We start from the raw sequence: 17,966 nt of genomic DNA, 5'->3' as shown, positions 1-17,966 counted from the left end.
ATCTAGGAACTCTTCAAACCAATCGCACAATTGGTCTGATAGTCCATATGCTCTTACTTCTGAAAGAATGGATATCACACAGAAATGCAGCCTAGAGGTTGTTTCCTGAACGAATGCTTCGCTCTGCAGTGTGGCAGACTGAAACACGAACAGCTGCTAGCATGAGTTTCTTAGAAGTAGATACCTTAGGGGTTGCGAAGCAACTCAAATCGGTTGATACGGGCAAGTCTTCAGGTCCAGATTGTATACCGATTAGTTCCCTTCCAGATTACGCAATCATATACAACCGGTCGCTCACCGATAGATCTTTTAAGAAGGGTAGTAGGAGTAATCCATCGAACTACAGACCTATATCATTGACGTCGGTTTGCAGTAGGGTTTTGGAGCATATACTGTATTCAAACATTATGAATCACCTCGAGGGGACGTAATCAGCATGGTTTCAGAAAACATCGTTCTTGTGCAACGTAGTTACCTCTTTATTCGTACGAAGTAATGGCCACTATCGACGGGGGATCTCAAGTTGATTCCGTATTTCTAGATTTCCGGAAAGCTTTTGACGCCGTTCCTCACAAGCGACTTCTAATCAAGCTGCGGGCCTATGGGATATCGTCTCGGTTGTGCAACTGGAATCGTGATTTCCTGTCAGGAAGGTCGTAGTTCGTAGTAATAGACGGCAAATCGTCGAGTAAAAAACTGAAGTGACATCAGGTGTTCCCCAGGGAAGCGTCCTGGGACCTCTGCTGTTCCTGATCTGTATAAATGACCTGGGTGACAATCTGAGCAGTTCTATTAGGTTGTTCGCAGATGATGCTGTAATTTACCGTCTAGTAAGGTCATCCGAAGACCAGTATCAGTTGCAAAGCGATTTAGAAAGATTGCTGTATGATGTGGCAGGTGACAGTTGACGCTAAATAACGAAAAGTGTGAGGTGATCCACATGAGTTCCAAAAGAAATCCGTTGGAATTCGATTACTCGATAAATAGTACAATTCTCAAGGCTGTCAATTCGACTAGGTACCTGGGTGTTAAAATTACGAACAACTTCAGTTGGAACGACCACATAGATAATATTGTGGGGAAGGCGAGCCAAAGGTTGCGTTTCATTGGCAGGACACTTCGAAGATGCAAAAAGTCCACTAAAGAGACAGCTTACACTACACTCGTTCGTCCTCTGTTAGAATATTGCTGCGCGGTGTGGGATCCTTACCAGGTGGGATTGACGGAGGACATCGAAAGGGTGCAAAAAAGGGCAGCTCGTTTTATATTATCACGTAATAGGGGAGAGAGTGTGGCAGAAATGATACGCGAGTTGGGATGGAAGTCATTAAAGCAAAGACGTTTTCCGTCGCAGCGAGATCTATTTACGAAATTTCAGTCACCAACTTTCTCTTCCGAATGCGAAAATATTTTGTTGAGCCCAACCTACATAGGTAGGAATGATCATCAAAATAAAATAAGAGAAATCAGAGCTCGAACAGAAAGGTTTAGGTGTTCGTTTTTCCCGCGCGCTGTTCGGGAGTGGAATGGTAGAGAGATAGTATGATTGTGGTTCTATGAACCCTCTGCCAAACACTTAAATGTGAATTGCAGAGTAATCATGTAGATGTAGACAGCGGGCGCTGCTTGAAACGTCCTAGAAGGAGGAAAAAAAATACAGTTTGCTGGAATGGGACTCGAACCCGGAACGCCCGCATCCATGTCCAGCTACCCAGATCTGTCCCCTCAGTGTCCATGTCCAGCGCGACCCACGGTTTTAGCCGGTGCCGGCTCGTGACTCACGTGTGTCCGCGGCGCGGCGACGTGTGGCGTTGCAGCAGGCCGCGGTCATGCTTGGCGCATCGCCGAGACACGGCGCCGCCTACGGCCGCTCACTCTGCCCGGGGCATGGTGCCGCTCCTGCAGGCACACCAACCACATACAAACTTTGTTCGCTCACATCTCGTCACCTGTAAACAAACACACACTGCTCGTCATCAAGAATTTACCCTGTCTGACAAAAAGTGAAGCACCCCGAACACACAGTCAAATGTGATTCTTGAGTTTCTCCCGGTGTATTTGATAATCAAAATATCCACGGGTGTACTGCCGGTCTATAGTGTCCAACGGGAACACCAGAGGCACACTCGACTGATGTATCCGAGCAAGTCGGCGGTCGCTGAACATTGTTTGTCGGAAAATCACGCTATGGAGTATGAACGCACGAGGATTCTGGTACAGACGTCGAGATACTGGGACAGCGTTGTTAGAGGGGCCATCGAAATTCGCACCAATGACGACCTCATAAACCGTGACTGTGGCTATAATCTTAGCAAGGCTTGGGAACCAGCGATTGGGTTAATCAAGAGTAAATCGAGCAAACGTATAGTTGTGACGACCACGGCGGACAGAGCCATCACACCGACGTCATCTCAGACGCCGTCGCAATCTGTTCCACCGCACGACCGTGGCGCGGGGCGCGGACGGCGGAAGGAATGCGCCGCGGACGGAGGGTATTTAAATCGGCCGCCGCCGCGACCGAACCCATAGCGTACGGATCTCCGTACCGGCACGTTCACGGGAGCTCAGTCCGTCAGTTCACCTGATGATGGCGACATGTATGATCGCCGAAATATTGTGCCCGTTGGACACTGTAGACCGGCAGTACAACCGTGGATATTTTGACACAGTCAAATGTTAATGTAATTACAATGAAATGAATACTCCCAGCTGCATACAGGCGTTGATATAAGTCAACGGGGGCAGTTTAAAATATGTGCCCCGACCGGGACTCGAACCCGGGATCTCCTGCTTAAATGGTAGACGCTCTATCCATCATTTTTTGTTTTTTTTTTTTTTTAGTGTTCTCATTTTGTTCGATTTTGTGAGTTGCATTTGTTCGGTGCGGATGTCCCATTACACCCGTTCAAGTTCAGTGTTGAGCCGCTGACTCAGTTTTTTATTACGAGGGCAGCCAACTCTCTGACCGAACACGCTGAGCTACCGTGCCGGCGTCCAGCTGAGCCACCGAGGACACAGAGGCTAGTGCGACTGCAGGAACTTATCTCTGGCACGCCTCCCGTGAGACACACATTCGCAACTTATTGTCTCGCACTATATTCATAGTGCCCCTGCCCATTATACTCATTCCTTGCGGCTTTACTGCCGATTCCCGTAAGAGTTCGGGGACTGTTTGTGCATCCGCACAGAAGAAGATGGTCAAATGGGCGGGCCGCGCGGGATTAGCCGAGCGGTCCAAGGCGCTGCAGTCACGGACTGTGCGGCTGGTCCCGGCGGAGGTTCGAGTCCTCCCTCGGGCATGGGTTCAAATAGCTCTGATCACTATGCGACTTAACTGCTGAGGTCATCAGTCGCGTAGAACTTAGTACTAATTAAACCCAGCTAACCTAAGGACATCACACACATCCATGCCCGAGGCAGGATTCGAACCTGCGACCGGAGCGGTCGCTCGGTTCCAGACTGTAGCGCCTAGAACCGCATGGCCACTCCGGCCGGCTCGGGCATGGGTGTGTGTGTTTGTCCTTAGGTTAATTTAGGTGAAGTAGTGTGTTAGCTTAGGGACTGATGACCTTAGCAGTTGAGTCCCATAAGATTTCACACACATTTGAACATTTGAACAAATGGGCGGTGAGCCTTAACTATATATAAATATGAAGATGGTATCTGTTCTCTCGGATATATCAATGTTAATGTTACTTCGTATACGTACACACCATCGGCGGGTATGCAAATGATTGGAGTTTCAGTTCTGTGTGACAGGTAGAACGGCCACCAGAGGACATATGCGTTATTCGTACTGGGTGCTGTTATCAGGCCTGCTACGGTAAATAAGGAGCATGAGAACCGTCAGATTTTGAGTGATCACTGAGAAGGAGACAGGAATTACCGCAAAGAAAACGGTCTATTGACACAGATTTTAGAAAACATCGTTCTTATGCCACACAACTAGCTCTTTACTCACACGAAGTATTGAGTGCTGTTGACAAGGGATTTCAGATTGATTCCGTATTTCTAGATTTCCAGAAGGCTTTTGGCACTGTACCACATAAGCGGCTTGTAGTGATATTGCGTGCTTATGGAATATCGACTCAGTTATGTGACTGCATTCGTGATTTCCTGTCAGAGAGGTCACAGTTCGCAGTAATCGACGGAAAGTCATCGAGTAAAACAGAAGTGATTTCTGGCGTTCCCCTAGGTAGTGTTATAGGCCCTGTGCTGTTCCTCATCTATATAAACGATTTAGGAGACAATCTGAGCAGCCGTCTTACGTTGTTTGCGGATGATGCTGTCGTTTATCGACTAGTAAAGCCATTAGAAGAACAAAACAAACTGAAAAACAATTTAGAAAGATATCTGTGTGGTGCAAAAATTGGCAACTGATGCTAAATAATGAAAAGTGTGAGGTCATCCATATGAATGCTAAAAGGAATCGTTAAACTTCGATTACACGACAAATCAGTCAAATCTAAAGGCCGTAAATTCAAATAAATACCTAGGAATTACAATTACGAACATCTTAACTTGGAAGGAACACACAGAAAATGTTTTGCGGAAGGCTAACCAAAGACTGCGTTTGGGGAAGGCTAACCGCCGGCCGGAGTGGCCGAGCGGTTCTAGGTGCTACAGTCTGGAACCACGCGACCACTACGGTCGCAGGTTCGAATCCTGCCTCGGGCTTGGATGTGTGTGATGTCCTCAGGTTAGTTAGGTTTAAGTAGTTCTAAGTTCTAGGGGACTGATGACCAAAGAAGTTAAGTCCCATGGCGCTCAAAGCCATTTTTTGAAGGCTAACCAAATACTGGGTTTTATTGGCAGAACACTTAGAAAAGTAACATGTCTACTAAGGAGACTGCCTACACTACGCTTGTCCGTCCTCTATTAGAATGCTGCTACGCGGTCTGTGATCCTTAACAGACAGGATTGACTGAGTACATCGAGAAAGTTCAAAGGAGGGCAGCACGTTTTGTATTATCGCGAAATAGGGGAGAGAGTGTCACTGAAATGATACAGGATTTGGGGTGGACACCAGTAAAACAAAGGAGTTTTTCGTAGCGGCAGAATCTTCTCACGAAATTTCCATCTCCAACTTTCTCCTCCGAATGCGAAAATATTTTGTTGACGCCGACTTAGTTGGGGAAATTAGAGCTTGCACCGGAAGATATAGGTGTTCGTCTTTTCCGCGCGCTGTTCGAAATTGAACTAAGAGAATTATTGTGAAGGTGGTTAACGAACCCTCTGCCAGTCACTTAAATGTGATTTGCAGAGTATTCATGTAGATGTAGACGTAGATGTACAGATGCTGCGTATCCGTGTGAGACAGTGTTATCAGCGCTTGACAGAGTTCGAATGGGGCCTCATGGGAGGTCTCCATTTGGCCGCTTGGAAGAAAGGTGGGGCATTCGGCTGTGGCAGCGGCCTGACATTGGACTGCATGGGTACTTGGGGGCAGGCGTACTCGGCGTCTGACCAACACAAGGGAGGATCGCCGTATTGCGCACCAAGCATATGTCTTCGCATATGCATCACTATCGGACAACAAGTAATGGACTTCCTGTAACATTCTGACTGCCCCGTGACATTGATCTGAGACTACAAGCAGCAGTCGACTACGAAATTACCGAACCAAACGTAGGTTGCCGTTAACATCACAACCCAAACGGGGTCTGGAGTGTTTCCGCCAACCGATGGAGTGTTTCCGCGAACCGAAAGCATGGATTACTGATAAATGGCATTGCACTCTGTTCAGCCATAAATTGCGTTTCTGTTCCACCCTGTATTATCATCGTCAGTGATTATGGCGGCGACCTGGTGCGACATCGCATTCTCCCAGCGTTTTGGAGAGGCACAGAGGTGTATGTCCTGTGGGTATCCTATGTAGAATTTTTACTGCATTTTCTAGTTCTGCTGCTTAGTGTTTTTAGTTTCGAAGGTGCATGTAAAATGTAGACTGACTGTTCTCAAAGCCGGCCGAAGTGGCCGTGCGGTTAAAGGCGCTGCAGTCTGGAACCGCAAGACCGCTATGGTCGCAGGTTCGAATCCTGCTTCGGGCATGGATGTTTGTGATGTCCTTAGGTTAGTTAGGTTTAACTAGTTCTAAGTTCTAGGGGACTAATGACCTCAGCAGTTGAGTCCCATAGTGCTCAGAGCCATTTTTTTTGTTCTCAATGCCCGGTTGTGTTCCTTGAACTTTATTCTGAAATCAGTGTATGATTATTTTTGTATCCACTACAAATATCTACGAGAACAGACCACAAAGTCTGGTTTTGAATGAATGAGAAGTTATTATATTCAAATATTAGTCTCACGAAGCTCGTATTGATACAATTCCTTACACACGTGTCACTGCAGCGAGGGTTAACAAATACGGTGAGTGTCCGAAAAGTATGTTGAAAATATTTTCCCCGTCTGTATCATGATAGTTGAGTAAAATTAAACTATAAAGATATGCTTGAAGTTCGGCAGTTTATAGTGATGTACTAATATTTGCTCTACTATCATGGTAAATGATTACAGTCCAAGAGTAATGGTAGCTGGCAGCAGTGTTCCTAAAAGATAATCCCTGGTAGCGTTCGATAGCTGAAGGTGTTCTTCAGCTGTTCGTTAGTCGTTGTGAGAAAGCGGGAGTAGAAGAAGGAGTAAGCCGTTCTACAACGAACTGTTGCAATATGGAGCGCGGAGCAGCAAACGGATCGCTTGGTGACAACAAAGTTATTGTGAGTTGGATGGCCCAACGCATCTGACACAGCAGAGTACAAATGTGCGCTTGACAGCAGAAATCTAGCGCGTGACGCTGAGTCAAGGCAGGAGTTAATTACATTGTGAGGAGGACACAACCGTTCTCCCACCTCGGATGTCATCATTAAATTTACAAAACGAGTAGTTTTGCCCATAACCGTTTTCAAGATTTACTCGGATACAAACCAACGTCACACACTCTGCAGGGATAACATTGTTCATCTCGATGCTTAATTTTTCTGCTTGGAGCTTGTCGCTGGATAGCGTGTGACGGTGATTTCTATCCAGGTAGGCCTAATGATTGAAATGACTAACGACGAAGTAAAATAAACAGTGACCGGCCTATGTGGCCGAGCGGTTCTAGGCGCTTCAGTCTGGAACTGCGCGACCGCTACGGTCGCAGGTTCGAATCCTGCCTCGGGCATGGATGTGTGTGATGTCCTTAGGTTAGTTAGGTTTAAGTAGTTCTAAGTTCTAGGGGACTGATGACCTCAGATGTTAAATCCCATAGTGCTCCGAGCCATTTGAACCATTTGAAAATAAACAGTGCAAACGATATTGTGCAGCCGAGCTGGCATAATGACTGCTTCTTACAACACGGGTGGTTCCGAAACCAGCAATTAACAAAAAGTAATTACATTATTTTTGTCTCCTTGAAAATAATGGCTCTGTTGTCTCCTAGGGCTTTGTAATTTCCATCGTCTGTTAAGCACCTTCGTCATTAGAAGTGCTCAGGCGACGACGCCACTAAGAAAAGAAGGATCGGAAATTTCTTACAAATACTACTAATGAATGATGTGATGCGTCTTTGTGATAGATCACAAGAGAGAAAACAAATACCAGAACATCGATTAACAAGAAACATTTTTAGACCTTGTTGTTCACCTTCACTGTATACTATCTGATCAAAAGTATCCGGACATCACTATGCATTGCGGAATTGACCACTAGCCATGAGAGACGGGCCTGACGCCCCCCGAGCCCCCAGTACAAAAAGAGGCCAGTACTGTGTTATCAGTAGAGAAGCAGGAACAACAGAATGAGCGATCAGGTGAGCTCAGTAACTTCGAACGTGGGCTAGTCATTGGATGCCACCTAAAACACCCATCAGGGACATTTAAACACTTCAAAAACTGCCCAAGCCAACTGTTGGTGATGTCACTGTGAAATGAAAACTCGAAGGGACAAGCACAGCTCAAAGTGCTGCCAGTAGGCCAGCTAGCATATTGACAATAATTGTGAGTTAAAAAGAAGGGGTTCAATAGTCGACTAGCTCCTCATACGCCACACGTATCCATAATCAATACTAAGCGACGCTTGATACGGTGTAAAGGGAGTGATGAATCACGCTACATCCTGTGGCACATTGATGGAAGGGTCTGGGTTTGGTGAACCTGAAAAACGTTACTTCCCATCATGTGTAGAGCCAACAGCGAAGTACAGAGGAGGCAGTGTCGCGGTCTGGCGGTGTTTCCCGTGGTTTGTATGTGTTCCCTTTACAGCGCTTAAGAAATTGCTAAATGCGCATGGATACGAACACACTTCACAGCATTGTGTACTGCGAACAGCAGATTAACAGTTCGGGGACTTAAGACTGATTGTATCAGCATGAGAATGCGCCGTCTCGTAATCCAGCACCTTTGAGGCAATAGTTTGTGGACAATAACATTCCTGGAATGGACTGGCCAGCTCAGAGTCCCGACCTCAACCCAATGTGACACCTTTGGAAGAAATCAGAACGTCGACTTCGCTCCAGACCTCAGGGTCCGACATCACTATCATCTCCAGTTTCGGCACTTGATCAAGAATGGGCTGCCACAAACATTCACACACCTCACGGAAAGTGCCCCAGCAGAGTTCCAGTCTTCATAAAGACTTAACCCTGGATGTCCACGAACAGGTGTCCGGATTGTTTTAATCAGATAGTGTACTTACAGAGCGGCATGGTGGAAGCACCAAAAGCTGTGTTCAAATGGCTCAAATGGCTCTGAGCACTATGGGACTTAACATCTGAGGTCATCAGTCCCCCAGAACTTAGAACTACTTAAACCTGACTAACCTACGGCCATCACACACATCCATGCCCGAGGCAGGATTCGAACCTGCGACCGTAGCGGTCGCGCGGTTCCAGATTGAAGCGCCTAGAACCGCTCGGCCACACCGGCCGGCAAAAGCTGTGTCAATGAACACTTATTCATAGAGAGCTCGTTTCGATCAAGCGAAGTGAGAACGCTTTTTGGCTTCACATATTTAACTGCTTTTAGCTTCAGTATCTGCCACGTACAAGTGTCTGTTATCTTACGCATTTTTCATCAATCCCCACGTGTATGACATGACTTCGGCCAGGCAGCACGCTTAGCTCTGCAATGGACTGTCGATTTTTGCATGAAAAGACAACAGACACACGGGTGTGTGGCAGATGCTGCAACTGACAGCAGATATGTATTTGACGACAAAGAACGAACATTACACTTGATGTAGTATCAATCTGTGACCTGAAGATGGACACTTTACCAAAAGTAGTTGTCTGTGAGTAAAATTTCGTTACAATATCTTTTGGTGGTCCGTGTTGCTGTTCTTCAGTCACAAGAAAGCCAGGGTCACAAGTACACGAAAACAAAAACAAAAAAAAAAAAAATCGAACATAATCAAATCTTATGTGAAGTTTTAGAGGTGATCCTATCATCTGCAAGCCAAGAGCCTGTGAACTATTCCCAAAGGTACTTGAAAGAAGGAAAGAAATTATGAAATAAATCAGAAATTTTGTAAAATTAACTGTGCTCCAAGAACATAACACCACGAATGGCTGGAAAGACTTTCGTCTCCATCAGGCGGCCCAGTCCCACAAGGAGCAGCATGATAAATTAAGAAAAAAAGTCTCCCAGAAAGCAACTTAATAAAGTACAATATCCATTTAGTTATTTGAAGCAAGATGTCCATTAATCTGTAGAGCACTGGGAATCAGTTTTCAGTGGCAGCTCTGTTATTTTGTTCCTCTGGTCCAAAAATGTTTCAAATGGCTCTGAGCACTATGGGACTTAACTTCTGAGGTCATCTGTCCCCTAGAACTTAGAACTACTTAAACTTAACTAACCTAAGGACATCACACACATCCATGCCCTAGGCAGGATTCGAACCTGCAACCGTAGCGGTCGCTCGTTTCCAGACTGTAGCGCCTAGAACCGCTCGGCCATCCCGGCCGGCTGTTCCTCTGGACATACAGCATTGCATACAAGAATCTCCTTACTTACAAACATCAGCATGTGGTGTTCCCGTTGCACGCAGCAAAATTATGTTTTAGAGCGCTGTTAACAGGATTTGGTCAACGACTAATTTCAACCTAAGAGCCTTTGTGCTTTAACGAGCACAGAGAGCCTTAAGAGTACATTTTAGTTACAGGTGCAAGCACACTGGTTTTATTAATATAGCAGCTTAAGAGAGTACTACACACGGATGAACTGTTTAGCGAGACTGTTGATAGGCAGGCAGCGACTTCCTTTCCATCTCTGAGTTTCTATTGGGATCGCAGTTGAAGAAAATTTACGTGGAATTTACCAAAACGCTTTTCCACAGTATCGTCTTAAGTCTGACTACTTTCTTGTTGGCCCTCTCCTAGACGGGAAGATACACTGCGACGCTAATCGAAGGCCTAGCTTTTCTAACTTCTGAGGTCATCTGGCTTCTTTGTGTGTTTTTTAAATAACTATCAAGGATTCTAATGAGAATCTGGCGAGGTTTGACAAAGGACTGACGATTTCTTGACTGGTGGAACGTAGCACATTATCATGGACTCGTCCGTCGCAGTAATAGCCCCACGACCGTTCTTGTTAATATTACGTACTTCGCATATAGTATTAGTTGCATTAGGTGCACATTAACTTCAACAACCATGTAGCATGTTTGACTGCAGGTTAGAAAATTATGCAGTGAACACACTGAAAAGCATTAACAATGGCATCAGAGAACCAGTTGGTAAGTTTTCGTAGACAACGACAGAGCACACATGAACATATAATCGAGGTAGTGTGCTGGTGATAACCTCAATAGTTCTCAGAATGAAGCTACTGAAGCGCCTGAAACGCAAAGTTTACAATAATAATGTGTGTTACCAGTTTTGACTTACGGCTGTTAGAGACGGCCTTTTAATGCGAAAAAATATTATTATTATTTTAATGTTCAGGTACTTGACTTACCGTCATTCGCCTTCTTCCTTCCAGATACAGCCTGTTACTTTAGAATTACATCAGCTACTTTTTTAGTTTTTTAAATGTTCTTAATTCACTAAGGCACCAATCTTGTGCCACGTGACATAGTCTGGAGGTGACAGGATGGAGATCCTAAGCAAGTGAGCGGTTGTGTAACGGGTAATCATAATGCTTACGATAAGTTGCAGCCTCAGTGTAACCAGATTAAACTGTATCAGTATCCTATTACAAAGCATGGCATTGAGCCCTTAAGTATATACAGTCGGCTAAGTCAGAGCGTGGTCGGCGTTACACACAGATTGTGAAAGATACCGCCTTAGTTCTTTCGCAACCCAAGACTTTGTACATCTTGCAGTATCCATAAAGCATTAGTTTACTTTGTTTTCTCGACTGAGATACACAAGAAGAGACATGAGTGCAGATTAAGCGTCGTGTTCATCAAAGATGTTTGATGCCAACTGCCAAACGTTAGTGCACTGACAGAACTGAAGACTGGATACTGCTGGAGGACAATAATTCGAAGCACCCAGCAGGCTTTGCAGCGCGTGGAAAAAAGAGAAAGATGTGCAGGTACTGATTGGCTCTCACAGTTACCCGGCGCTGATCCTACTGAAAATGTATGGTCTTACCTCAAAAAGAAGTTTGCAAGGAAAAAAAGATCTTTACTTTGAAACAGCTGTCACCGCAAATTCGATACATCTGGAGGTCTCTTCCTTGTGAATACGCGGAGAACTCGGCTTCAAGAATGCCTCTTAGATACCAAGCAATTATCGACGCTGAGGGTGCATTTTTCTTTTATTCGTATATGCAGTAGGTCAACCAGACAACGAGCTTACTTAACAGACTGTATACGTTAAGTTCAGCAAGTAGCGAAACATAAAATTACAGCCCTTTGATTGCAGGATCGAGAAGTTACATCTGGAGTCAGACGAATCGTTTAAATTCCTAGTAGCAACAATTTATGGTGCAATGTAGTGGAAGGACCGTATGTGCTTAACTGTAGGTATATCAGACTTCAAGCTGTGATTTATTGGGCGGATACCAGACATCTGCAGCTTGCACGAGAGTTTTTCAGCTTATACTGAAATACTGCTCAAATGACGGGGGTCTATCGATCGTATACAAAGCAGAACAGCGCGAAAGGTCACAGGCTGGTTAAACACGGTGGAAAAGTGTAAAAAAAAGCGCAGAAAAATCAGAACTGGCAGATACTCGAAAAATACAGTGAACATTTCGCGGAAAGCTACTCAGAAAATTCTACGAACGCCTTTTTAAGGCAGGATCTACAGATATTTTTCAACCTCCTACAAATAATTTCAAAAGAAGCCCACTTTGATAACAGTTTGCCAATAAGCATATAATAAATCACTTTTTCCGCACGCTCGATTCGAGTAAAGAACGAAGGAAAATTGTTGCATAATGCTATTACATAAAGAATCCTTTGCCACGTACTTTACAAGCATAGATATAAATGTAAAATGGACGGCTCGTTTCCTGGTCATGTCACCAACATCGTTCACAAAGATGTAAAATGACTGTTGTGTTTCATCAAAGCACAGTGCCTCTCTATTCATAATACGACAAGTCCACTCATAACCGAACTATAGTGGGTCAAAAACGTTGTTCAAGAGAAACTCACAGTGTGAAACTGCGACGAAAATCTGCATTAATGTAAAGTTAGACAACTGTTCACGACCAAAGCACATGTTATGCGAGACAAAGATTTCAATTCTTGTCGATTCATACACTTGCCGACAGATGTGAGAAGGACCCCTTAAGGCTTATTGGACTACAGGTTGACAAATAACGAACATTTAGTTTGCGACTATGCGCAAAGTCCAGTGATTTGTCTCCACTTACTCGTAAACAGAAAGCAACGCCGCTCAGCTGCGGGTCGTCACTGACCCCAGCTCGGACGCTCAGCTATATCCGTACTGAAAGAGCTGGCTGGATTCTACGAGCCGCCTTTGCCTAGCAGCGGACAGCAAGACGGATGCGGTGAGAGCGAGGAAATGCTATTCTCTCTGCAGCCTTGAATGACGAAATGTTACACAATGTCTCCAGGGTTACGTTGAAGGTCAGGCATGTGAAGTCTGTTACCGAAGTTATTTTTAATTTTCTTGGTCTTATCGGTTTATGGAGGCTACCAGTGTTAAATTAAATACCTGTAAACCGCTTTTCCTCCGAAAAGACGGATAATGAAATGAAAAACTGAAATATTCGTATAAAACGTTTGCATGGGAAACCTCACTTTGTATAAAAGCAAAGCTATCCTAACGATAGTTAGTTGCATGCACCATAAATCATTTGAACGATTCTTTCATCGAAATTATACGGAACGAGACAGGTTACAGGATATGTACACACGACTAGTGTTTACATAAATGGACACATTTTTTAGTCCTACTCATGCAACACACTTAAAAATCATTCTTATAAAATTGACAACTAGTTTTTAAGTAGAAATACATCATTGTAATAAAGCAGTTGTCAGGGAGAAACATTTTTAGTTACATTTAAAACTTGATTTGCCACCTCTTACAAGGGGACCCTCCATACTGTAAACCACCGATTTTCATGCGCTTCAAATATGTTATAGAGGCACTTATCCTGAGTACCTGGCTATCCGGTGTTTTAGCGACGGGCCTTGGTTTTTGAGAAAATTGATTTTGAAGTTCATTGCGCGCTTTGTATACCCGTAACATACATATATTCCGCGCAAGTCAGCGTAGCGCAGCGGTAAAGTTTCACGGCTACCGCACTGGAGGCCCTATGTTCGAATCCTGCTCCCATGATTTTTTATGAATGCAAGAACCGTCCGGAAAATTTGGTCCTAACGTTCAAAAACGAGTAGACGAATTAACTGTGAAATACAGAAATGTAGGCGAGTCCTGCACGAAATCCGGGAAGTTCACGAAAATGGTGTACGAAGAATTTTTGCGTTCTGTAATTCTTCCGCACGTCGGACAGAAAAATATTGTTGTACATTATCGATTCGTGGGGAGGGCAAACCGATTCAACTATATAAGACCATCTATTCACTAATGAAAGGAAAGCGAGCGCCTGCACCCTAAAAGTGGTCCCACCAAAGTGTGCACTCGTTATTGCCAGTCCTGCGATGTTTATTTTTACCGACAGGTGAAAATCTTCAAGAAAATTATTCAGAATACTCCCGACTTGACAATAGAGAGATCCCTTCTAGGGAATATTCGACAATACTGCATTCGCTAATCCAAAATCAATTCAGCGCAACTAATTTTGAAAGCATGATTAGATACGCATGGTTTGCACCGAAATTAGTGGATGAAAGACAAATATTTTTGAATGCAAAAGAACTGTGTTTCCCGGTATCGCTCACGAAGAAATCGTGCGTCTGCAAGACGGTTGCTTTCATAAAATGCGCGTGGTGTTGCGAAAATTTGTGCTTCGGTTCTTTCTATGATAAGTATCACCCACAATATTGTTCTGGCATATCAAACAATGTGGACGATGAAAACTAAGAATTTGTAATATTGTATGACAGAAAAAATTAATAACTGAATATATGTTTATAATTTCGCACACCTTACACTGTTTGTTGATATTCTTTGAAATAAAATTGGAAAATATGGTAGATTAAAAAAAAAAAAACGAAAGTACACGAGCAGGATTCGAACACGGTACCTCCAGCGCGCTAGCCGTGAACTTTTACAGCTGCGCTACGCTAAAATAATATGTCGTGTGACTAGGGCCTCCCGTCGGGTAGACCGTTCGCCAGGTGCAAGTCTTTCGATTTGACGCCAGCCTTGCTCGGAATGTATGTAATGTTACGGGTATACAAAGCGCGCAATGAACTTCAAAATCGATTTTCTCAAAAACCGAGGCCCGTCGCTAAAAAACCGGATAGCCAGGTACTCAGGGTAAGTGTCTCTACAACATTATTGAAGCGCATCAAAATCCATGATTTACAGTACGTAGGAAAACCGTTTCGCATCTTCTGGTGATAACATTTTAAAAAATCGTGGCGCGGAAAAGTGATTGCTTACAGTCATGTCCTACCGTTCATCATCCAGATAAAACCAATAGCACGCTAAAAGCGATTGTCTATGATTAAACCGACTGCGCTCGCGCGGCACCATGCCGCAGACAGCATAGAGGTGTGCAAGGCCGCAGTGTAAACTGTACTGACGTGCCGATATTACATGCTGCGCAATCCCAATCAGTTAAACCGCCGACAACCGCTTTAAACATGCTATCGGTTTTATCTAGATGATGAACGATGAGACTTGGCTCTATGCAACCACTTTGTCGCGCAATAATTTTTTTAAAAATCTGTCACCTGAAGATGCATTTCTACTGATGCCAGCCGGGTAGTGACTTCTTAATACAAGGATTTTAACAGCCAGTGCGGAAGATTTTATTCACCATGTAGAATTTTGGCTGTGATATCCCGACCTCTAAAATTATATGTCTCAGACATTTTATGTTACTGCGCAAATGATGAAAAAATTTTGTTGCTGCAAATGGAACTTCTTTCTGGGCCACTGACTGTTTTAATAAGAGGTATAAATCCGTCAGAAGCTGTACCCATACTGGTAAGATAGCCCTCCCCCCCCCCCCTCCCCCAAAATATGTCCTGAACGACTAAATACATCGAAATGTGAGTCTCGCTAAGTTATAGCGGTCAAGGTGGCGAATTTTCAAGTAAATTTTAACATTTATAGCTGCAAAATTACGACATTTTTCAATGGAACTATACACTTTTTCTGTAGCACTGGAAAGAGCCTTCGAATTGGACCTCAATGACATAACATGTATGCAACTGGATCAAATAGGAACACGATATCAACGCTGCGAACCACTGCTCTACTGTAGCAAATGTGAGCAAACATGTAACTCCAGTATGGTTCGCGTCTTTATTATTATTACTGTCACGCACAGGTGCACAAAATGTTGACCTTGAGCACTGATACTACTGTAAAGCCATTCCGTACAGGGAATCTGATCTGGGCTTATCGTAGCAGAGACGCTTAGTATACGACATTTCATGTATTCTAGAGTCGTAGGGGTTTCTTTGCAGACAACTTATTTTAAGTTTATCCACGCAAATTCCAGAGGTATTAAATCTTGTGTTCTCCAACGACCGATTTAACGATATTCAAATTTCTTGTTAAAAAGGTCTGTAATTGTCTGCGCAGAATGGGTGGAACATCCGTTATGTTGGTAAAACATGGATTGCCTTATGTCCAGTGGGATGTCGTCTAATAACTGCAGCAGCATATCTGTTATAAACTGTAGATACTTCTTGCTATTTAGGACCTCATCAATGAAACAGGAACAAATTTTTTGAGTGCTGAAAAGCCCGCACCACACATTCGTGTCTTTCAACCAACGTGGTTTTTCAACTGACCGGTAGTGCATATATGAAGATGAATTTACGAAAGGTTTGTGAATGATCATTTATTCGTAAACAAACTCTTGCACAGAAACGTGGCGTCACTTTGCAGTTTTCACAGACTTAGTTCGGAGGACTGTAACCGATTTTGTGAACCGTATCCATAAAGCTGTTAGTGGAGAAAAATGTGAAAAGAATGAAATCCGATGTTGAGAACACTCTCTTGGTTGTTTGAGGTGCCGATTGTGTGTTACTGCTGCCAAAATGGTAATCGCATTTCTGTGCAGTGACATTCTTTTCCGTTGGCTCATTATATCCTACACACTTCCAGTCTATGGATAATGTCTGCAAAGACAGATCATGAGGGCTTCGCGCTGTCAGGATACCATTCAGCATTATCAGCATTAGAACCGCACCGCTACTTTCTCTCTCTCTCTATTTCACCCCCCCCCCCCCCCCCCCCGCTTTCTCTTTCCCAATTTTTGTTGTCGACGAAGCGCTACGCACTTTGTGCACTGGATTTCAGGGTTGAAAAGCGTTGTCTGTATGTATTTATTGTGGCTTTTGGATTCCCTGGGTTTGTAGTGGTCATTCTGGCCTCCACCCCTCTGTTTAATCTGTAGTATCGTTAGGGCTGTACCACTCCGCTGGCTCCGCGACATCTACACCTTTGAGGTGAGGTGCCGAGACGTTTGCCTAAGCTGATACACCTTTTCTATTAGCGCCCTCCGGTACGGTCCTGTACTAAAATAAAGCTATATCCACTTTTCCGAATGTTCTATATATTTTGAAGTCTGAATAGCTCCGCGAGCAAGTTGTATGATCGCTACAACGGTTTCAAGCCAGCCTTACCGGTGTTACGTGCTTGCTTACATTTGGTACAGTAAGCTTTTCTCCTCACGGTGGGACCGTCCTTCGTGGCGTTGATACCTTGCAACTACTTGATCCTTTGAATTTTAAGAAAGTGCTCGATAATCGATTTATAGCTCCTATCAAAGTAATATTCTTCACAGAGATAAAGGTATCGACCTCGTTATTTCAAACTGCTCGTTCTGAAGACCTGAAAAACGCAAATCCAACAGAGCCTCACTCACTCGTAGTTTCGAATATACAGGGTATAACTAAATTCCCTTTACTGGCTTTGAGGACTTACTGTAGAGACCATGACGGTTAAGTTTAGCATAGGAACCTATGTTTGGAAACGCACCGTTTTCCCTCTACACGCAAAATACCACAACACACATTGCTCTCTGACTCGTGTTGCTCAACGTCCGGGGTCATATATAAGTAGGGCTCGATGTGAGATTCGGTACTACCGTACAACGTTCCGGTACACAGGCTCACAAATACCTCGTGCCCCAGCATCCGCCGTAGCCGTAACCCGCGCCAATAGGTCTTCCTCGGAGGCCACAAGTGTCTCGTTGGTCAAAGATTTAATGTGATCCCACACATAGAAGTCTAGCGAGTTCAAATCGGAACGTGCAGGCTTCAATCGGGCCACCACGGTCTATCCCATCCTTGCCGAAATCGTTCGTCCAGATGATCTCGGACCGCAAGCGAAAAATGAGGTGGTGAGCCATCGTGCTGGAACCGCATGTTTTGGCGCACGTACACTGGCACATCTTCCAAGAGTTCATGCAGTACGCCGTTAA

At 44.3% G+C, this 17,966-nt stretch overlaps 1 protein-coding gene across 2 annotated transcripts in view; it reads right to left on the bottom strand.

Annotated features, from left to right (window-relative positions):
* The window catches only part of LOC124709119, a 221,737-nt gene that overhangs the window by 84,008 nt on the left and 119,763 nt on the right, over window positions 1-17,966 (bottom strand). Inside the window, exon 2 of one of the 2 annotated variants that reach the window (XM_047240817.1) lies at window positions 1,783-1,899. The exons of the other annotated variant lie outside the window; for it this stretch is intronic. Within the exon in view, the coding sequence (XP_047096773.1) occupies window positions 1,783-1,831 (49 nt within the window). The 5' untranslated portion in view covers window positions 1,832-1,899. The remainder of the gene's footprint in view (window positions 1-1,782; window positions 1,900-17,966) is intronic. 2 annotated transcript variants of the gene reach the window in all.

The sequence above is a fragment of the Schistocerca piceifrons genome, chromosome 1 (assembly GCF_021461385.2).
Source record: "Schistocerca piceifrons isolate TAMUIC-IGC-003096 chromosome 1, iqSchPice1.1, whole genome shotgun sequence".
Lineage (NCBI taxonomy): Eukaryota > Metazoa > Arthropoda > Insecta > Orthoptera > Acrididae > Schistocerca > Schistocerca piceifrons.
This window is presented reverse-complemented; position numbering and strand designations above follow the sequence as displayed.